The sequence below is a fragment of the Aulonocara stuartgranti genome, assembly GCF_965226115.1.
Source record: "Aulonocara stuartgranti genome assembly, chromosome: 20".
In the NCBI taxonomy this organism is placed as follows: Eukaryota; Metazoa; Chordata; class Actinopteri; order Cichliformes; family Cichlidae; genus Aulonocara; species Aulonocara stuartgranti.
In genome coordinates, this window is record NC_138956.1 from 22,433,050 (window position 1) to 22,456,389 (window position 23,340).

At 40.1% G+C, this 23,340-nt stretch overlaps 1 protein-coding gene across 5 annotated transcripts in view; it reads left to right on the forward strand.

The window, feature by feature from the left end:
* The first annotated feature begins 591 nt into the window (after nucleotides 1–591).
* Nucleotides 592–23,340, forward strand: part of pacsin1a (protein kinase C and casein kinase substrate in neurons 1a) — a 33,792-nt gene continuing 11,043 nt past the window's right edge. For 2 of the 5 annotated variants that reach the window (XM_082517796.1, XM_082517800.1), the window contains exons 1-2: nucleotides 16,049–16,295; nucleotides 21,724–21,853. In XM_082517796.1, coding sequence (XP_082373922.1) covers nucleotides 21,794–21,853 — 60 coding nt within the window. In that variant the 5' untranslated portion in view covers nucleotides 16,049–16,295; nucleotides 21,724–21,793. Of the gene's footprint in view, nucleotides 670–864; nucleotides 1,068–1,211; nucleotides 1,234–6,855; nucleotides 6,878–16,048; nucleotides 16,296–21,723; nucleotides 21,854–23,340 lie in introns of those variants that run through there. The other 3 variants (XM_082517797.1, XM_082517798.1, XM_082517799.1) reach the window with 3 other exon arrangements.

The window sequence follows — 23,340 nt, forward strand, 5'->3', positions numbered from 1 at the left end:
TCAGAGTGCAGTTGTAATGGAAAGAGTCTGCACTGTGAGGATGTAATGGATTGTGAGAGAGTAATGGTTATATATACAGGACCTCAAATAATTAACAAAACAAAAACAAGGAAGTTCTTCAGGTAATGATTGATTGAAACTTTTTGTTTGTAATTTTTATTTGTGATTGTCACTAATGATGAACCAGCTTAAGTATTTTCCTAGTAGACTTCACCACATTCTCTAAAAAAGGTGTCCAATATTACCTGTCTGTGGATCAGTCACTGGTTTTCATTACTATATTTACTATGACTTTGGTCATTTTGTTATCATATGACGTCATTAAGGAAACAGTGTTTTGTTTTGGGAATTTTTTTGTGTGTGTGTGCACTCATATAAATCAGCAGGTGAATAGATTTTTCTTGTGTACTTGAAACAGTGGATGAGTCAGTGGGCTTGTCAGGAAGCCAAAGCACAAAAACACTCCATCCCCCTCCCTTGCAGCGTAGTGCAACGTGGGCGTGGTTTAAATGGAAGGCGGTGATGCCATGTCATACCACGTGCTTTCCCTATTGGTTGGGAAATGGAAGTTACATTTGGGGGGGTCTCCTCATTTCTTAAAAGCTTATAATTTATAAATGTGATATTATGCGTATTAGAATAACTTACTACTGGCTAATAATTCCATAGGTAATGGTTTAATTCTGATTTTAAAAATGAAATAATAAAAATATATCAATAAAAATGATTCGAGGGTGTATATCTAGTGTAAATTCTCGTAAGCCCACGTGGCCAGTGTTGGGAGATGGAATTTAAAAGCCGTCTTTTCCATCTTACATTTTCTCATTCGTTTCCCTTCTGTCTATTCCTGTCGTCCATTGAAAGGAAAAGCTGGGCCATCCCCCTCGACGCATGCCTGTGCTGTGGAGCTCCCCCTTGCTGCGTGCATCGTGATCTCGTGGATGCAGCGTCTTGCAGAGAACGCAGGGTCACCTTCTGTCACTGCAAGGGGAAATACTGAATAACTTGCAGTAGAGGCTATCGGGCAGTAGTGCACCTCAGCGGCAGCAGCAGGAGCAGCATCTCTGGTAAGTCAGTTGGTGTGTTTTGCTCTCTGTTGATGCCACATTGCTGCACTCGAAAGAGAAGCTGAGCATCCTTTTCGCGAAGGGCGACGCAGAGATAAAGGAGTCTCGCATCCTCTCCTGTCATCTGGATTAACTCTGATCCCCCTTCTGCTGCGACACTTGCCAAGTATTACAGATTCAGTAACAAATTTTTAGCTATGCATGCGTCATGTTACACGATGTGCCGTTGTTTGGGAACACCAAGGGTGAAGATGACCATCTTGCATCACCTAGAATTACTATTGCACGCGTTACCCACAAGCGAAACTGTATCATAGAGTCGTATATTATGGTTTTGCACCGTCAAGCTAATGTGCACCATTCCCTTCAAATTAGAGGATGGTGCAGGCTGTTTTTTTCCACTCTGCAGCTCTTCCTATTGCCCCACTGGCGGGCTGAGCAAAATTGACCCCAGCGTGCCAATTGTATCAGCAATGCAATACGGTTTGCTTAAATATTCTACAAGACATTAATACGGTTTCCATGCCAAGTACACTATTGCGGATGAAGACAGTAGCCAAGACTAAGACAGGATTGCCATTTTATGTTTATTTTCCGTGCGCCAAATTGGTAAACAAGACCAGGAATCTAAACTGCGTCGATCAAAGAAGTCGTATAATTAAGTGTTCTATCTATATGAAGGGTGCTTTGATGTGTGCTTATAAGTTGCATAGTAATCAAAAATCGCCTCGTTCTGTATTTTATGGTTTCTTGGCGAAATGGACGCAAATGCTCATGAGAACACTCCGCTCTGGCGTTATGTAATTGGTTGTCACAGCACAGCGAGGAGCCATCTCTAGCGTCATTGTTTTTCTCTCACAAACCAACAGCACCACAGAGGAGGAGCATCCTGTTTTCTACATGGGATTAGGTGCATGTGGTCTTTTAATCATTCATCAAATCTGCTCCCGCTGAAATGCATCCAGGCTTACAGCTGACTAAAGCGTCTCATAGTTATGCGTTTAGCAAAAGGCATGTTATCTTGTGCTGAGATGTGCCGATGATGATGAGGAGGAGGAGGATGATGATATGTTGCAGGGACTGGTTAATGGAAGCTGGGGCATCACATTCCCAAATCGTGTAGCTCCTGTTCCCCCCTCTCTTCAACCAAAGCATCCATTCCTGCCTAAAACCATACAGCTAGCTTTTCTGTGAGACTGCATGATTGATTAAACGGCTAACTTGTGTTTTGTTGTTGTTGTTGTTTGTGGTGGTGGTGAGGGTGTTCATTTAAATGAAATCCTCTAGAGTTAAATTCTTACGGTGGAGTAGCAGATGACAGACAGGTCACTTGTGTCCCCTTGCCTGTTTTGGAGCTGTCCCTGGTGCTGAATTTATTGTTTGCTGGAGTGCATTTCTGTCAGCATCCAAGGTGCCCCCAAGAGAGCTCGACACTAGGCTGCAGAGACGAGATGATGATACTCTCAGGGGGGTTAATGCAATTGTACTGCAGAAAGGAGAGTTAAAGAGTACCTGCTATTTATTAGCAGACTCTTAAGCTTTCACTGTCGAGACAAGTTGAAAGTGTATTGCTTGGAACTCTTGTGTACTTCAGCAAACTATCTATCTATCTATCTATCTATCTATCTATCTATCTATCTATCTATCTATCTATCTATCTATCTATCTATCTATCTATCTATCTATCTATCTATCTATCTATCTATCTATCTATCTATCTATCAAACTCAGTTAACAAAGAATGATGGATGCTTTAAATCCATTTAAGGGCCTGTAAAATCCATATGTTTGCAGGTAAGAAACCTATAGTTTATCTATAGCATGTCATATATAAGGCACAAAATATTATTTTAAAACAGTCCAAATCATTTGAATGGTTTCACACATATTAAGGCTTGAATATGAGAGGAGAAAAAACATTTTCATTCAACTTTTAGCGAGATATTGCCCAGGTATGACGACATGCACCAAATGCAAATCAACTTAATTAGAAGGAAAAGTCTGCGTTAGAATGATATCCACAATTTGTGATGTGTGTGATGATGTTCTCTCCAATAGGAATTTTTGAAATACTCATATATATGTGTGGTAGACAATCTTGTTTGAACAGGCTCATTCTGTTGTTGTTTGCTGTGTATATTCAACACTGTACATTTTAGTTCTGAGAGTTAAATATTGACAAAATGATATGATGATGAAAATATGATGACACATTGCGAGCTATGATAAAAATAAATAAAAAGACAAGCTTACAAGCAGAGTAATTCCACTCTTTAAATCAAGCTGCTTTCTTTCTATATATGTGAGCTGTTAATTCAGAGATTATTCCGTGTCATGTTGAATTTCTAGAAATGTTTGCCCGCGCTCACTTCCCATAGTGTTTACAGTGTGTCTGCATTACTGTTCACCTTCTGTTTTCATGCTTGGCTTGTTTTGTTTTTGATTGTGGCAAACATCCTCCTGCTCAGGAACTATGTGTTTGAGTTTAATTATGATTTGCAATCATGTAATCAGTGGCTTGATGGGTGGTTTTCTTTAACCATTAACAGAATAGTTGTTATGTGAACATTTTATCAGGAATGCCCATGCAAGCTTAACTAACAGTTTTAGGAAGTTGTTTTTAGATTGTTTTTAATCCAACTTTTGGCCTTGTCTGCAATGACTGGGAAAGGATTAACACGAGCGTGGGATTTATGAGTTGCATTGCAGTTAAAGCTATTGTCATTTGATTGTTTGTTCCTCTGTTTAATGTGGAATATCTGACATATGGGCTCTACCGCTCCCAATGGAGGTTTGCTTTGCTAAATGGAAGGGGAGGATCAATACAGAGTACTGCTGAATGCATTCCATGCCAATTAAAGGGAATTCGTTTTACTTAAAACAAAGCAATTTGTTTTCAGATGAGCTTTTATTTCAGTCAGTTTGTTTTTGATCTTTTATTACAAAATCATGACAATTTGTAGGCTAATGCAGGAATGGGTGCCGAACACTGATGCATTCAAATAGTCTGAAACGCTGTTCTGTCGGATCTGTTTCTGTCTGTTTAAATGTCTCACAAAGAGATGTTGTTGGTGACCTTTTTGTTGTTGTTAGTCTCCGGTGTTTCTGGAACAACGTAGGTGTGGGAAACAGGACAACGTGTGAAATAGTGGGGCCTTCTCTAATGTGTTTGCTGATGAAAGGGTTAAGGGCTGTTGTTCCTCTGTGAAAAGAAGAGATAGTGCTGTCTGACAAGGTGTGAAAAAAGAGCCAATGTAAGAACAGAGAGTCTGAAGGGCAGCCGGAGTGTCTCATTTCTCTCCGTGCAGAGGAGGACACACACCGGGAAGACTCCTGTCCTTGGCACAAGATTTATGACATTAGAGATTATCAAAAACATCTGCGGTGCTTTTCACACCACACAAGGATTCTCATTTTGTTTTTCTGAAGCTCTTTCCATGACTATGATTTTTGCTCAAATCCAGAGATATTAAGAAAAGCGAGATGCCATCATAGTGGAGTTGATTTTAGTTAAAGAAAAATTAGGAGGAAACAATTTTATCACACGTGTACATGTGAACAGGATGAGAAACACTACGCACATATCACTAGGTAACATTATTCTTGTTTATCCTGTGGTGGACCCTAATGAATTACATCGATGTTACCCGGAGTTGTTCATGCAGCGTCATCACAACATGTCGGCGTTTGCCTCCTCTGAGTCATCATCTTGAAGCCGTGGCTCACCCTGAGGCAGAGCATAGGCCCCAGTTTGTGTCGTGATCTTTTGGGCATTTCAAAATGGAGTCCTGGTGTGCACCTCCAGCGCACGAATCCCTGGAGTTTTATCAGTTCTGGTATGAATGGTTTCTAGATCAGTGGGTCTGTTGATGTTTTGATTAATAAGTGCATGGATGCAGAAGGTCGGGTGAGAGGGCTGAACACTAGTGGGTGTCTTCCTCATAAACATAATCACACAGAGAGAGAGAATAGGAGAGCCACATGTTTTTCTGTTGGTCATCTTAACTTGATACTATGTTTTCCGAGAGCAGTTGCCTGTTTTACACTCACTAGCCACTTGGTTAGGTACACCTTTCTTATACTGGCCCATCCTTTGGCCTTGAGAACTGCTCTAACTCTTTAAGGCAAATATTCAACAAAGTGCTGGAAAGATTCCTCAGAGACTTTGGTCCATGTTGACATGATAGCATCACACGGTTGCTGTAGATTTGTCAGCTGCAAATCCATGATGAGTGTCCACCACATTCCATTGAGATCTGGTGACTGTGGAGACCAATTGTGTAGAGTTAACTCACTGTTAACATGTTCAAGAAACTAGTTTGAGATAGTCGAAGTTTTGTAGCATGGTGTGTTGTCCTGCTGGAAGCTGCCATCAGAAGACAGGTACACTGTGGTCATAAAGGGAGGAACATTACCAATAGGGCATAAAGTGTGCCAATAATAATAATTTTTCAATTAGAAGACTTTGGAACTTGAGAAATATAAATACTCAGTTGAAAAGCACCAGTGGTCACAGTGAAGTGACCATGAATCAGCATTTTATAAGAATTTGAAGCATAACCAGCAGACTGCTTGCTGTTAGGCATCGAATAGAGCTGGCATTTCTCAGGCTGTTTCATTTGATGTGTGGGTTGCTTCATCACTTCTCTGCCTGAATTCAGTCGACCCGTCCATTACCTAAACTGCTTATCATGGTCATGGGATGCAGCAGCTCAGCTGAGCACACAGTGAGGGGTACACACAGAGAAAGATTCAAGCACACTGTGAAGCACAGATGATTTCCAAAAGCAATCACATTTTTGAAGAAAAGTAAAGCTGAATTGAACTACTTATAGCGTCATTGACATTGAGCATTGAATATTTTGGTATTAAAGACAAGGTGGCTGTACGATATAAGCACGATAGCATGATGCTGGAGCCAAGCTTACTGTTATTTTAATTACTAAATAATTAGATCTGTCAGCTATGGTGTTCAGACATTTCAAAAGGCTAAAGTCACATCCTCAAACTCTGTGATATTTCCTTACACCAGAATTTATTAAATGATTGAAAGCACCAAATTATCACATTTCAAGTTAGAAGTAAAGTTAAACAGGCATACATGGAAAACAGCACTTTTTTAAGCTTGAAACTTAAATTTCAAAATAATATGAGTTAATTAGACACTGATGTAACCTGGGAAACCAACTCGGCTAAATTGGTGCTCAGCATTGTTTTTTTCTAAGACTCAGCATTATTGTTGAATTTTGTGTTCTGTGTGGGCCTGAGGCAGTCACACGTGTCAGTGACAGCAGAAAGACTTCAACCTGTAAAAAAAACAAAGCTGAACATATAAATTATCATTTGCATCAACCGATCCAAACCATATTGCAGATTTCACACCAAAATTAGTCATTTTTCCACACACCATTTTCATCACAGTTTACTATATTTGACTAGATTCTAATCATCCCAGCATTAATTATATTCAGCAGGTGGTGCATTAGTGGTTAAAGTGTACAAAAGAAACTGGTATTATTAAATATACCCCATTGCTCTATGCAGAGTTTTATAATCTCTCCATAACTGTGATAGTTTAAACTGAAACCCAGATAATTTCTTAATAACCTTCTGCCATAAAGGTGACTTCTGTTTTGACACACCTGGGGTTGATTTTCATTTATATTCCAATTAGGTGAAGTAGCAGCACTTTAACCAGCTTCCTGTTAAAAAAGAAAAAGAAAAAAACTCATGCTTTGTTTTCCTGCAGGGGACCGACAACTATCTCTCTCTTAGGTTTATGGAAATCTGACCTCCCATTGGTGGAGAAGGTGAGTTGTTCGTGTTTGTGCCAATTGTCCTGTGTGCTGGAAGCTAAGTTTAATCTGAAGATGCGGATGGATGTCAAAGGGACGATGCCGAGCACAGACCCACAGATCTGAACAGTTTTTTTTTATGTATAATGCTAAATGCACCACTTGAGTTAATTAATAGCTCTTTGACACTGGTGTTAATATTTGATGAGACTGTCGCAGCCTTTTTATGGGCAAACTGAAGGTCAGGTCATCTTTGTTGCTTATTGGAGACTTTTAAATTGTATTATTCCGTAAGTGGTGCACTTTGTGTCGTGTACTGCATGATTAGATGTAGGATTACAATGCAATTAAAGGGTTGGATTTCCGTTTCCTAGCTACTCCAACAATCAAACTGACTGACTTGTACTCTCTATGGTAGCATTAATGTTTTGACTCAACATATTCTCGTGTTCTTTTCTTAGAAGAGATTATCTCAGATTTTATTTTTATTATCTCACTAGGAGTAGATTTCCCCGTCTCACAGGAAAGACTGATTACCCAGGAGGAGCTATTGATTTTCCTTGTTTGATCTCTTTGTTCTGTGGGCATTGGGACAGAATTTCACTGCGCCGGGGAGGTTAAGCATCTGTTTGATGAGCACAGTCTGGTGTTTGTATATGCAAGAAGGCTCATCGGAACATGATGGCCCAGCTCAGAAAGGCTTCTCCAGGGATGTTGTGCAGTTTGGACTAAGTCAAAGCTGGGTCAGAAGAACCTATATAGATTGTTTTTATTAGTAAACAAAGTATCCTGGAATATGTAGCACACATAGAAGATCATTGACACATTTTTTTCTCATTCTTTCATTATACCTGTTAGCTTTTCTACTTTTTCCCATTTAAACCATGCTCTCTTTTTCAGTGTTACTACCGTCAAGCTACATTTTTGCTTTGTGTCAATTCTTCTTATATGATTTCTATTTAATTAACTGCCTTAAATTAAAATGTCCCTATTTTGTTCAGTATTTCATAATCAGGAAGTGACCTACACCATAGAAGACTTTTATAAAACTCTATCCAGTCTGTATCCAGTCATTATTCTGTCTGTATGGGCAAAATGGATTCATGTTACTCACCTGCTGCTTCCTTATTCACAAGGGGTCACCACAGCAGGTACCTCCACATGTTTGATTTGGCAGATTTTTACACCAGATGCCCCTCCTGACACAACCCCAAAGGGATTTGTGTCTCCTCCTGATATCAAGGTGGGATCTTTTGCTTGTTAGGTGAATGTGTAAACCACTAGCATTAAAGCCCTAATCTTCTTTATTCATTGTATTGTCTGATCTCAGCCACACCCTTTAGCAATGCCTGTAAACCTCTCCTAATTTCAGATTTAAATTTACACTTGATCACTGTTTCCTGCTGGTGGCAGCTACCACCAGGATTCATATTTTTCTTTCTTCCACATTTAGCAACCACCAGTTTTGCCTTGGCTCATAATCAGACATAAACATGAAGCACTTTGTGAGCCAAACTGGCAATGCTTGTTGTCAATACTTTTGATAAACATTAACAGAAGACAGTGCTATGTGCCAACTTTAAGCAATCATATTTCAAACCACAGCTGCTGTTTGCCATGGTCTGAAATTGTGAAATCTGATCAATTAGTTAGATTAATTACATTTTCGTTTCACTTGACAAATCACATTTTTAAGTAGTCAAACAGGAAATGAGCTGACTCTGATCCAACAAGTCGTGGTCTAAATTTTTGCAACTCAGGTCTGGTTTGTGTATCAGATCTTCAGTCCCCAGCTCTCTGACTGGACACATGGGGAGATTTGTGAGTGTGTATAAATAGGAATGTAAAGTGATTACACAGTGGACAGTGACACATCTCTGGATAAACTAGTGTTGCTTATTTTCTCCTGTCAGTTTCCTGCTGATATGATTATAGGAAAGGTCGTTTCAGTTGCACTGTCTCTGACTACAGATGCATTTTAAAACTTTAAATTAAATTCAAAGTCTTTCGAGAAGCAAATCCTTTTACTCAGTTACCCGTAGTGAAACACATCTGTGCACTTTGGGGGCCAGAAACTGTTGTTTTCACCCTCCATACCTTCTCTAGCCCCTCTGTGAGCCCTTGGTTTTTCTCAAGCTTCTCATGTTCCTTCTTACTGATCTTGCTATCACTTGGTATAGCTATGTTATGTGCATATGTAGCTTGGTGTAGTATGCATCGTCCTGCATATTATTCCAGCCACTGGGTTCTGGGGTCCCATGTATGCCCTGCCTGCCAGTATATTACACCCTGCTGTTATGTGCTGGATTGTCTCAGGGGCATATTTGCACAGTCTGTACTTGGGGTTTTCCCTGGTGTGGTAGCCCCCAGTGTAGCATCCCTGGCTGAATGATGGTCTCTTATACTGATGCTTCACAGAGGTTTTATTGGAAAAGTTTTCATTGAAACGTTCAGTGAAGACACCGTAAGAGCTAGGAGCAAAACAAAACCAACAATATTACTACCATAACATCAAAATATCAAGGAAACAAATTTCTCCTGCTAACATATAGCATACACATCAAATTTACATCACTCAATTCAGGCAGTGCAAAGGTTAATCTAGTCTTGCAGTCTTGAGTGACTGCCCTATCTACTAGGAGCTGGGGTTTTGCACTTCTGGTGATTCTGTTCTGGTGTTCCTTTCTGGGCCCTGTTCATGTATTGAGCCATGTGCCTGTTCATCTTAGCTGGTATGATGTCTGACAGAAGCTTCCATGTTGTTCTGGGGCACGTTATTGGCCAGTAGTTGGATGGGACCAGTCCCTTCTGGAGATTCTATAGGGATTAGGACTGTCCAACCTTCAGTTAGCCATTCAGAGTGTGTCTCAGCCATTCAAATTGCTTTTTTTTGGTCCAGCTATCAACAGAGGGTCCAGGTTTCCAGCTTAGCCATGATCTTTTCTGTGAGGTTAGCTGCTTTCACATTCAACGCCTTAAATGCATGAGGATATCTCCCACTGATGTTCGGGCTCCTCCTTCCTTTAGCATTGTGTTGTACCTCGTCAACACACACACACACACACACACACACACACACACACACACACACACACACACACACACACACACACACACACAGTATTGTTGCTGTTCCTAGTGCTGTACTCTTCTTCTGGACAGAGGTCTCTGATGTTGTTCCTTGGATCTCATGGAGCCGCTCACCCAGTTGTAGGGGTCACTGCATCGAGTGCTCCGATTACCACGGGAACTGCCGTTGCCCTTGTCTTCCACACCATCTCTAGCTCCTCTCTCAGCCTTGAGTATTTTTCAAGGATCCCCATGTTCCTTCTTCTTAATGTTGGTATCATTTGGTATACATCTTCCTCTGTCTTCCTCTGCTTCTGCACCATCACTATGCCCCATTGTTTAGCCGTCTACAGTATGCCCATCTGTATCTTTCTCTCTCTCTCTCTCTCTCTCTCACTATACATATATATAGATAGATATGGTTTATCAAACTTGAAGTATCGAATTTAAAATAATCTGCAGCACACTCACCCTCTCTGTAATAACTGCACCTCCCACTCCCTCTTCTCACAAATGCACATAGACACATACAGACATTGGTTTGAAAGGCAGCCCATCAGTATTCAGAGCAGCATCTGGCAACTAAATGATAAGAAGGCGGAAAGCTGGTAGGTTTAAAGAGCTACATTCCCAGATTGATTATTGCCATGCTTATTTATTCACTGCCTTCCTCTGTTTCTTCTAACTGCCTGGACATTAGCAGAAACTGGACTGGAACCAGAGGCCTTCATCCTCTCTAATGCAACATTCAGGCACTGCTGCATGTCTGCAGTTCATTTCTTCATCACACCCCATGACAACATGTCTGTCTCCCCCTCCTCGACTCTGTTCTGCTTCTCCTGTCCATCTCTCTTCGCCCCCCCCTTGTCGTTTTCCCTCTTATTCACCACTGTCACCAGGAGGCTTGTGGCAAGAGGCTTGATAGTTACATAACCACTGCAGCAGTGCTCCGGACACTGTGATAAATCACAATGCTTGTAGCAAATGTGTGCTTGTATTTGTGTGTATTTCTATATGGGCTGACGAGTGTGAAATGAATCCTTCTGCCAAAAAAGCATTTGAACACTGGAGACCTCTGGGAGACCTTCATTCAGTTGTCCCTTCCGATCTGCAGACGATGATGAATTAGAGAGAAAATAATGAATACTTGACCCCTACAGTGAGGAGATCCTCCAGTGGCTGTGTGCAGTTTGCGGTCATGGTTTGGGTCTGCTTAACCAGGAAGGGTTACTAAAAATAAATAAAGCTTTTCTCCATTCTATGGGAGTAGTCTCTATCAGGACAATGCCCCCCACTAGCACTCACTGAATGGCTTGCGGAGGATAAAAATGAATGAATCGTTGCTAAGGCCTCAGCAATCACTGGACCTCAACTCAATTGAGCATCTATGGTGGTTTTAGGATCAACTAGTTAGACAGTGATGTCGCAACACAGAGGAGAGGACTCGAATGCAGACACCAGGCACAAACCCAAGATCAAAATCCAACCAACTTGGAGAACCGTGAATAACCACTGCATCACCACGACAACTGTGGACATCTGACTGTCAGTGTTTAATCATTGTTTAGTATTTAAGTGCTTGGTTAGTGGTTGATTAATTCCCTTTTTGAAACAGATATTTTTCTTTGCTAAAAATATTGTTAATAGCTTTTGTTTCTTTTGTGCTTTGCAAATTAGTCTCACTGAGAGAGGCCATTACCTTCTCTCTGGGGTGATATTGAAACTACGTGCAAACGATTGAACCCGAATCCTGTTTTAAACTGTTTGAAACTGACACACAGTTGGCTGTCATATAACAGGCAGCATTGGTATGTCAGCATCTACCCCTCTCAGTCCCTAACAGCTCCATGTGACCTGTAGATGGCAATAACCTCTGCCCTCCCTGTGGGTGGGGGAAGAGAGAGAAAAATTCCATATAAAATCACTGTAAAATTGTAATAATTCTTTTGCATTAGTCACATTTCACTGCTTAGGAACTACTGTGTGAGCTTCTGTTCCGGTAGCTGAACAATAAAAAATCTGGCTGATTCACACTATTATGCACACAATAGATATTGATTTAAAATCATATAATCCATCCAGAAGTTATGCAGAAACTGTATTCTTGTGCAATAGCACAGAGCACATCAGATAGCTGAGTCATCCCGTGCATGTTTGATGACCCGTGCAGCTACTCTGCACAAGCAAAGGCCAGCAGGGACTTAGATTTTACTTCATAGTATGTAGCTTCTGGGATCAGATAAAGAAATCTGAAGCTGGTGATAAGTAACTGCTCTGCGGTTATGAACACAAATTAATTGGAAGAATATTTGATGAGTTTGATGCTGGTGACAGATTGAAAGCAGCATTCTGTTGCTTCAGGGTATAAGAGTCAGGTCTGCCCTCATCACAATAGGTTAGGATGAAGCAGATTCCTTCCTTCATTACTTTCTGGTAGTTATTTTGTCCCCAATAGACAAGAGATATTTTGCTTTCTGATTTTATACTTTCTGATGAAACTATGAATGAAACATTGCTGGTGTTTAGCCACAATAAGAACACGATAGGGTCGATATAACCTCAAAATTTTATTGGAGTAATTCAAGGACCTTTGCAATGATGATATTATGAAATACTATGAAATGTTTTATCTTTGACTGCAGCTCAAAGGCAGCAGCATTAATTAGTGCAAACAACATGAAGGGCATTTCTGTCCTTCTTTTCCAATTAGCGACTCTCAGTGATGGCAGACTACCTCATTCGAAGTGTGAATCTATTGCCTCAAGGTGCCAGCAGCAGCATTATAGTGCAATAGTAATGACCAAGCATTATATACAGTGGCTCAGTATAAGTCAAATGTAAGTACAAAAGTAACCTAGGTGGTGTTTTTCAGTTGAAATGTGAAGTAGAAAAGAATTGTTTAGTTTCCTTTGTAACTCTTCAGGATCCTGAAAAATATTGTCATCTAATAAAATTAAAACCTGAAAAATATTTTCTACCTGGGATATTCTATCTTGGCTTGAGTGCTTTACCCGGTGGCTTAAAGCACTCCTTTACCACCATGTAACTTCATCCACTGTTTCTTCTTTATGTCACATGTAGTGCATTTAGCAAGTGTTCCAGCAATGCTCGGTGGAGTCATTGTTTACATTGGGGTTGTGCATCACTAGAATTGCCTCCTTAATAGCCCAGTTGTGCTTGAAGTAGAGAAGCAAGTTTGTTGGTACCAAGTGTAGCAGAAACAGTATTCTTGCATATTTTTTGCCAAATATTGGCTTTTGGTGAAGGTTGTTGAAGTAGCTCCTTTTTAGGTATTAAATAATCATTGGGGGGCATGCGTTGTTGTTGTGCCCGACAGGAAAGGTAAATGACATTGTGATTTGACACTGGCTAAGTTGGCTGGCTAAGACTATGTTTCTTCCAGGCTGAAAAATTGTTGTTTCTAGAAGAGTACTCCTAAAGAGTTTATCTTGTACCATAATAAAGTTGATACTTGTGCTTTATTTTATTTTGAAAAATATGCTGATAGCTGTTAATTCAATTGTAGTTCAAGTCTAGTCAGTTCAATTTGATTGGTTATGAGAATCAGAATCCTTTACTAATTGTGTGGTTAGAGTTGCTACAAGACAATAAGAACAGTAACAGACTGAAGTAAATTAAACAATATATAAATATAATTAATTAAATAATATATTTACAAGGCTTACTAAACACTCGATTTGATTGCAGTTTTAGTTAGTTGTGTGAAATGAGAAGAATCGGTGCGATAAAGTTAGATCTCCGACTCGTGAATAATGCCCGTTATCCTTGTAAATGACAGAAAGTTAGCTCTAAAATTCCACAATGTAAATAAATAAGTAATTGTCTTTCTATAGCACATGTAAAACCAAAGTGCTTTACAATAAAACATAAAGGTGTTCTTAAAAAGTCATGCTAAATACACTTATACTATATACATTAAATAACACAATAACCTGTTCAACCACAGTTCCAGAGATTAGCAGCTTCCAAAAGCTTGACAAAATAGTACATAGTTTCACACGGTACACTAGGTTTACTAATACTAAATTCTGTTACAGTAAAAAAGTCAGTTTAGCAAAAAATAAACACCAGTAATTCCACATCACATCTGACTTTATTCCTGGAAAAATCTGCCACTTTAGCTATCTAGCATTGGCACTGTCAGTGACACATAGCTGAATCTTTTTCAGTGCTCTTTCCATTTATCATATAGCCCCAGGATGGATACACTATATAAGTATAGTGTGCCATTCCCAACATTTTGAGCACTGTGAGTACACAGCCCACGTATTCCAATGTACCTTCTAAGCCATACTTGTCAGTGTCTACATACTTAAGCTTAAGATATGCATTTTCAGACAAAGCTCCAGTTTTGCAAAGACATCAGCAATGCAGTAGCACAAGTCTGAGTGATGTTTACGTACATAAGAACAAGAATTTGTACATAAAAAAATGTTTGTGTAGCTCATCTCTGTCATAATTTTCCTCCTTTTCGTCAGAAGGAAAATTCTGTTAATATTTTGCAGTTTCAGCTGCTTTTTTTTCCAGTGGCCATGTTAGCCGTTAGCCAAAACAGTGGAACATGAAGGGTGTTTCATCCCCAAATACTGCTGCACACTCCCCATTTGGATCAACATGTCAGTTTACATTTGACTCTCCTATTCCATGCTTCAGCGAGCGCTGCTAGGGCTCACAGCATTTTATGTTCAGCTGATGAATACGAAATAAGACTCTCCTCACCTTCCATCCTCGCTGGTTTTTCCTCCCTTCCTGTTTGTCTTTCAGTCTATTGCTCTGCCTTGTTTTGCGTGCTGTTTCTTTAAGGTCTCTTCTCTCCATTTCAGTTCAGTGCACCACTGGTCTCCTCGAGTTACCCTCTTGTGTACACTGGCGCTAACACTCAGGGACTTCCTACAACTTGGCTATTGGATGGACAGCTGACAGAGCGTCACTGAACCAGCCTTCTTGCTTTTGTCTAAAGCATCGGTCACATGGCTGGCTTATAACGACAGCCTCGGCTGTTACGACGTGTGTGAAGTCTGCACTAGGCAGCTCTGTCTCCTGGCAACATCCACCAGCCTGCTTATGCTGTGCTGCACCGTGAGATGAATCACATCTTTGTACCGTCAGCTGCCGTTCTGGCTCCGTGGCTCTCTCTCTATTTCGCTCGAGAACAGCCTAGCTGCTTGACCAGCCCCTCACTTTGTCCTGACCGTGCTGTACTTTCTCCCAGCCTTTGTCCCTCCTCATTTCTCCTAACACATCCCTCCCTATCTCCATCTGGAGCTCCATCTCCTCCTCTTCTCTTCTCCTCATTCTCAGTCCACGTCACTCTCTCTCTCAGTGAAAGGCCTCCCTTTCTTCTCATGCGTCCTCTTTTACTCAGTCAGTAGAAGGGGATGGCATGCTGAGCTCAATCAAACACAGTCAACAACCATAGTTTAACAAAAACCAACTGCATATGAAAACACAAGCTGCTGCTTTTATTAGTTTCTTCGATTTAAGATATTAGTCGTTTTTATTACTGTAGAGCGCGAAACTGTTACTGAATTCATTTCGGGTAACCAACTTTGCCTTTCTGAAATGCCATTGTCTATATTCAGAGTGGAAAGAGATGGCTTGGTAATGTGCTGGAGTAAAGTTAGTTCATCTCGCTGAAATCTTCTTACTGTAACAAGCTTACATGTTTGCTGTGGTTCCCATTCAGTGCTTTAAAAGGCTTGTCAACACTGGGCCTTCTGACTGCATTAAGAACATTTGTGACACTTGGATCAGCAGTTTTCTTTAATTCTCTTGGAAGCAGTTTCTGCTCATGAGGTACAGGCTGGTTTCACGTGTGTTATGTTACTGTAAACAGGAGTGCTGAGCCATGGTGTGTCAGCAATGCATTTGTAATGCTGGTAAAAGTTAACTCCTTGGGAAAAAACAAAACAAAACTGACAAATGTGGAGTCTCACAATAGCGCTGTCCTGTTGGTGTACAATATATGTTTCATCAACAATAAATTCCTCTTCACACTTCTCGTCTTTCTGTCTCACTTGTCCTACCCGCCTCTTTGCTCTTCTTGCTCGTGAACTCCCTCCCCCTCTAAAGCTATTCAAATGGCACACTGCGGGATTATCCCTCAGCCTCTGAGACACGCTGGTTTGGTCAGACTTATCGTCCTCTCTGGGTTTACTTTGGCCACAGAGGTCAAAGCTGCAGAAATAAAATTTGCAACATATCGTTTATTGTTTTAAGAGCTGATGTAAAGGACATATTTGGACTACAGTTTAAGGAGTTTGCTGTTTTAAGGAGCTGCGCTGTGTTTTCAAATTTGGATATTGGTTTTCTTTTTTCTTTTGCAGTGATGGAGTCAAACATGGTACGTGAATATGCAGAAGGCTGGATTGTAGCACTCAGTTATGTCCTTTTTTTGTCCACAATCAAAACAGGTTTCAAAAACATTAAGATTACAAAACGGATTGCTTTGTCAGCGGGTTTTTTTGTTGTTTTTTTCAGTGTGTGGGTTGTTTGTGATTTTCAATTTGCAAGACACATTCAAATGGATTTGCACAAAACAGCTATTATTGTTGTCATATTTCTTTGTGTGTGTTGCTATGCTTTGGGTGTTAAGTTATTATACAAGCCTTCATTTAGCACCATCTGTACCAAGCTTACCATGATGCTACAGTTTAGTTTTTTTCTGTAACATTCCTCCCAGTTAAATCACAAGGGAATGAGAGGTGTGTTCACAGCCACTCAGGTGGATTAACCTCAATAACTGGAGTATAAGCCCCTCTGTCTCTTGGGACACAGAGCACTCTCACAGTGGACCAAAACTGTGAATTTTCTGTCATGTATTCTCTTTGTGCTGCTGGACCTTCTAAGTTTACGCTGATGACGTTTGAGTTCTTGGGCATAAAATGTTCACCAATATCATTTTATTACTTTCTTTATGTGTTTTGTTTAATAATTAAACTCACTTCAAAGTTCTTGCCTGTCATAAATACTAAAAACAATGCCTCAGACATTTTTGACTACAGCGACGCTCCTGGATGTCTGAAGGAATTTGTGAACATGCTTGTGGAATTACCTCTAATACTTTCTAATCATTAACATTGTGTAATATTGAATTAGTGTTCCATGTTTGGCTATGAGGTGGGACACTGGTATTGTGCCAGAGCTTAACTGGCTTTGATGTCACTAGGTATTGTAGTCACTGATGCCAAAGCTTATTGGGTGACTTGGCTGTGGGACAGGGTGCTGGACCAATGGCCTTTCTTGGCTGCTAGGATTAAGAACTGCTACTTTAGGGCTACTTAAATTTTGAGCTGCATGAGGTTGTCTTGCATCATAAAGTTGACTGTTTACAGTGTATGGATTTAACTTCATTAAACATAAATGCACGTTTGCATGTTGATTTAGAAAGTGAAGTCTGCCCTTTTGCTCTTCTTGTGTTCATATACAGTGCTATGGAAAAGGAATTTCCCTCTCACACGATTCAAATCATCAAAAAATGTTAGTAACAGACAGAGGTAACTTGAGTAAATACAAAATGCAGTTTTTAAATAATAATTCAATTTATCAACTCTGTCCAAACCTAACTTACCCTGTGTGAAAAAGTAACTGGCTGTCTCACCCTTGACAACAAGAATTGCAGTCAAGCATTTGCAATACCTTGCAAGTCTTTCACGTTGGTGTGGAGGAATTTTGACTCACTTTGCAGGATGTTGTAATTCAGCCATGCTGAAACGTTTTTGTGCATGAATGACCTGTTTACGTCATGCTATAGTATCTCAATCAGGTTTAAAATCTAGAATTTGACTAGGTCCCTTCAAAACCGTCATGTTGTTATTTCTCTGAGCCATTCAGAGGTGGAATTGTTGGTGTGTTTCGGATCATTGTCCTGCAGCATAACCTGAGTGTGCTTGAGCTTCACGACATGAAGTGACAGCTGGACATTGTCCTTCTGGATTTTTAGGTAGAAAACAGAATCGTTGATTCCATCAATTACAATAAGTCGGTCAGCTCTCGAAGCAGCAAAGCAGCCCCAGACCATCACAGTTCCACCACCATGTTTGACTGTTGTTATGGTGCTCTTTTAATGAAATGCTGTGTTGGGCTCTTTTGTGACCTCCTAGATGAGTCGTCAATGTTCTTTTGGAGTAATTTTGGTAGGCTGACCAATCCTAGGAAGATTCAGTTCTGTTTTAAGTTTTCTCTCTTTGTGGATAATGGCTTTCATCCTGGTTCACTTGATTCACAAAGACGTAAAAATGTCTTTATAACTCTTTCCAGACTGATAGATGTCAGTGACTCAGCTGTTTGAGATCTTGGTCTGATGTGCTGCTTTTTGAGACCTTTTAGCCTACTTAACTTTGTCAGACAGGTTCTATTTAAGTAATTTCTTGATTCAACAAGTCTAATAGTAATCAGATCGAGATGTGGAACTAAAAAAGTACACATAGGTCCAGGTAGGTTTGTATACCTTTTTCCCCGTAATCAGTGAAATTGTTCTTATGCATCCAGATTATCTTTGTCTAATATTAAAATTTGTCTGATCTAAAACATAAAAGTGTGAAAAATATGGAAAAAAAAACTAACAAACAAGGAAGTGAACAAATGCCTTTTCACAGCACTGTATGCATGCATGCATAGCATGAAGATGGTTCGCTGAAAAGGACTAAAATGATTACATGTCAATTCTAAACTTGGAATTTAGCACATTTTTAAAAAGTTAAAAGTGTCAAGCCTTAGTTGAGCATTAAATGTGCTGATATCTGGAATTTGTTATCTAACAGTGAAGCTACCTCTTACCTAGCTGTTCTCAGTTAGGCCAACCCTCCCATTTACCATAAGCTAATGACAGTTAAGCTAAGGGCATGAGGTAATGGTTCATGTGCGGACATCAGAATATAATCAGTATTCTCACATGTCAACGAAAGTGCTCACAATTTCCAAACATAAAGAAAGGGGATCTTGTCAGAGATTGAGTTCCTTGTTTGTGACAAGGACAGAGGGGTAATTGGAGTCTTTTCGTTGTCATGGACCGCATTCAGTTATGCTGGGTGTGGCTGGCATCTATTGTAAAATACTAAAAGTCCTTGTATTTGTTGGGCAAGTGGTGAGCGTGGCTGACATATTTTCTCTGTGTCACATGGACTGACAGAAATGGAAGCTGTCCTCAGTTTTGAGAAGTGGGTTACTGTGGGTGTTCCCCTGCTGATCACACTTTTCACAGAAAGTACTGCAAGCTGTACAATATCACATAACATACTGCATATATGGGAAAATCGCTGGTGGAACTTTACACTCCTGTCTCATATTCCTCTACGGCACAGGTGTCGAACTCCAGGCCTCGAGGGCCGGTGTCCTGCAGGTTTTAGATGTGTCTTTGATCTAACACAGCTGATTTAAATGGCTAAATTACCTCTTCAACATGACTTAAAGTTCTCCAGAAGCCTAACTAATCATTTGATTCAGGTGTGTTAAAACAGGGTGAGATCTAAAACCTGCAGGACACCGGCCCTCGATGCCTGGAGTTCGACACCCCTGCTCTAAGGCATCTGTTTTCCCAACCAGTTTAAGTCATTAGCTGTAATAAAGCTGATTCATACTCAAAATGACAATCATGCTAATGTAATATTTTTCTTTCTTCAATATCTTTATTATGAGGGTGGTAAGTCAAGTCTTTGCATTTTTTACCATTCGTCTTCTACGTTTTGGCAAACACACTTTGCATGTCAATGCATTAAAAGCTTTGTGTGTCTTATTTCACAAAGTTTATCCCCTATTTTAAGGAATACAAGCGGCACTGACTGAACAAACTTATTGGTGGTAGTGCTTAGGCAGTACTTTTTTTTTCTTGGCCTTGGATGGGAAAACATGAAGTATAATGTCATGTCTATCTTGAACCACTGCACAGGTTTAACAACATTCAGTAGTTCTGTAAGTATTTAAATTCATAAAACAACAACAAAAAAAAGCTCAGTATTCCTGTGTATATATATGTGCAGTTGTGAAATGTGTCACTCACTCAGAAAGAAGACATTGCACCTTTTTTTCCCCTGGAACTGTTCGCTGCATCTGAAAGGCTCAAGTTGTCTTCAATCCAGTCTGTGACAGTAAAATTGCTAACTCCTAGAATAGCTCTGTTGTTTTGCAACCAGCAGAGAGTGCACTCTTGATAATAGTCAATGAATGAAAGCCTTGACTGCAGAAGAGCCTCAAAGACTGGCGTAAGCCTGGTGATAGTAACCAAGGGCTTTGATGAATACAGCTTGGCTAAATCAGTTATCTGTCGTCTGTAGAAACACTGACTGAACTGGCAGCAGACTCAGTCACGCAGGGTGCAAATGTGTTGTTGAACTCCCTGATAATGTGTTCATGTCCAGACTTTCTGTGAAAAAAAAAGTTACTACTGACAATCCTTTCCTTGTATGACTTGATCTTGTGGTTTGAAGCCTATTATTCCTCTCACAGGGAAAATTACGTTGTTTATGTTGTTAATATAGAAAGTGAGGTCAGGCCAGTTCAAGTCGAGCCAAATACAGAAAGCTGTTTTTTATGACTCATTCCAAGGATGAAGGTTGTTGCAGGAATTAATTTGTTCTTGACAGCAGATGGAGGTTGAAGGATGAAGCATGAAGGGCTGGGCTACTGTTTGAACATAATACTCCTTGTGATGCAGCCAGCTGCAGAGCGCTGAGTCAGTTTATTCTCTGAAATGGCCACAACTCATCCTTCATCTGCTCTGACCTATAGTTAGCATACCTAACCATCCAACCCGATATCACAATAAAGCGTGTATCACGTGTACCACCATGTCCAATTCATGCTTTGCCTCTCTCAGGTTGGACTGTGCAGACTAAGAATCAATTAATCACACCCTTCCTTAATAATAATTTACAAAACTCTTTATCATTTTAATTAAAAGTGTTAGTAGTGTTAAAAGTTGTGTTTTGCTCTGTTGGGCCACATACAGAATTAGATAATAATTAAATCCACTGTAATTATAAAGACCCAAGAAACCGTGGCAGGGGAGGCTATAAATTTCATTGTCATACCGGCTGTTGCAGCGCTATGAAGAGCTCTCTGTCAAAGGAAAGACATTAGTCATGAGGACAAAATAGATTAGGTTTCAAACAGAGTTCAATACCAATATAATGGCCAGCAGTTTCTTCTGCTTGCACCTCTGTGGTAGGGTATTGAGTGAATGTCAAACAAATAAATATCAATCACCTTAAATACTTGAGGAACTGTGTTATGTACACCTTACTATGCAATCAGCAATCAAACAACTTAATTAAAGAATGCATTCAGATGTATAAATAGGAGTGTTGATCTTGTTTCCATTCTATTTTAGGGCGTTAATTACATGATTCTATATTTACACACAAGGTGCATTTCCAGGCAGCTAAACTGTGTAACTATGTGTAGTGTGTATGTGTGACAGCTAATTCTCAGATCTAATGTGTCAAAGGAATGGGGGTTTTCACTGTGGAAGAATCGAGGTGTGTGACGCTCCACTCACTGTGATGTCTTTTCTAGGACACACCAATCTAAGAACCCCCTTCTCATTCCTCAGGGCACAGTGCTGCATGCATGGCGGAGAAGACTATTTTTACCTCATTATTATAAACGTCTCAGATAGACACCCTACCTTGAAAGATTCTTTTGAGTTACCAGGAAAATAAATTGTCATAGTTTTGTTACACTAAGTCCAGCTCGGCCATGTTTTTAACTAAAGTTTTTGCTTTCTTGTGGTGTCGCTGTCTCTCATTATTGTTGTTCTCTTTTGCCTTCTTCAGTGCATGAGGAACCCAGCTCTTCTGCAGAGGACAGGTTTAGTCATTAGAGTGCTTCGCTTCATCCAGGAAAATGTCTGGCTCCTACGATGAATGTGCAGGTGGTGACGACACCATGGACAGTTTCTGGGAGGTAAAGCCACCGTCATATCTGTTCTCATGGATTTTCAAATTGTACCAAAACCTCTCACCCTCCATTTCTATTGATTTGGCTTCTGAAATCAAGCAATGCTATCAGTGAAATCATGAAACTGTTCTTAGAAGTAAATGCGTCACACACATCTTAATGAGGCTGTTTGATATCCATCCCCATTGAGTTTCTAGCCAGAGGGCCACTTGTGATGTCCATTTTAAAGAAGGGTTTGATGCTTTTTGCTTTAGTGCCAAAAGTTAAATTAGACTCTCTTATATCTACCCATTATATACGCTTCATCATCTTCGTATAGTGGAAAAATACTGATGACTTCAGTATGGACTTCAAACCCTGCAAAAGAGGGGTCATTTTGAGCAGTAGTTTGATGACTGCTTCAAAACGCCTTCGTCTAATATGATGGAAGTACAGCAGTCAGAGCGCTCAAAGTACTCAAAATAAATAAGCAAATTTATTACACACAAATTATGAAGTATGAGGAAAAGTAAGGCAGGTTTGTTTATGAACCTTTCACCAGCAAGGGAATTCAAACTGGCATGCTTAAGGCAAAACGTAATGCATTAAGACAAGCTGTAAACCAGAGAGCAAAGTAATATAGGAGGCTAATTTGCATTTTAGCACGGTGTGTTTCTTTTGCTCCAAAGGGCATCATAAAAGTTTCCTCTTTATGAACAGAAAAACATTTTTAAATAGCATTATCATAAGATCAAATTTTAATACTGAGGATAAAGTCAGTAGATAAATGTTAAGGACATTAGCATATTTCCTTGTGGCCAGTTTCATAATAACTATTTCTTTGCTGAAAATCTAAGAGTTTAATATAAATCTGGTAGAGACACTTCCTCAGCATTTTTTGTTTTGATATTTCTCTATAATAGTGAATGCACTGTTAATCAAATTTGCTTTAGATCATACAAACTGTGTTAAGGGTTACAGTTAGCCAAGTAGTAATTTTGTCCCCTGGTGGAAACACAACTGTGTGTGTGTGTGTGTGTGTGTGTGTGTGTGTGTGTGTGTGTGTGTGTTTGCACTTTAACCCCCCCAACTTAGTGATAATGAATTCCCTCAGTACAGAGTCTTCTTTGTGTTGTGGCTCTTAGCCACAGAGACTCAGACAAAGAGCCTCAGTCATCAGCCTCTCTGAGGCAGCCTTTCACCACATGCACCTGCCTATATCGTCTCAATACTAGCAGCACAGCTAGAGTCAGTTTATGGTTTATCAATGCTATAAAAAATGCTGTATCCTCATGTTTTGTCATCAGGAAGGCTTGTGTTTTATCCACACAGAATGGTTTTGCGGCTCAAACAGAGGGGCTCAGGTGTGTTTTCATGTGTACAACCAGTACACCAACGTGTTGTTGTTGGTGTGACTTGGCAAACTGTCACATAGGACAAAACTCATACCGTTAAACACCTGTCTCACGGCCTCCCTGCAGCTACCATCTCAAACAGTAACCAAACATGCGTGC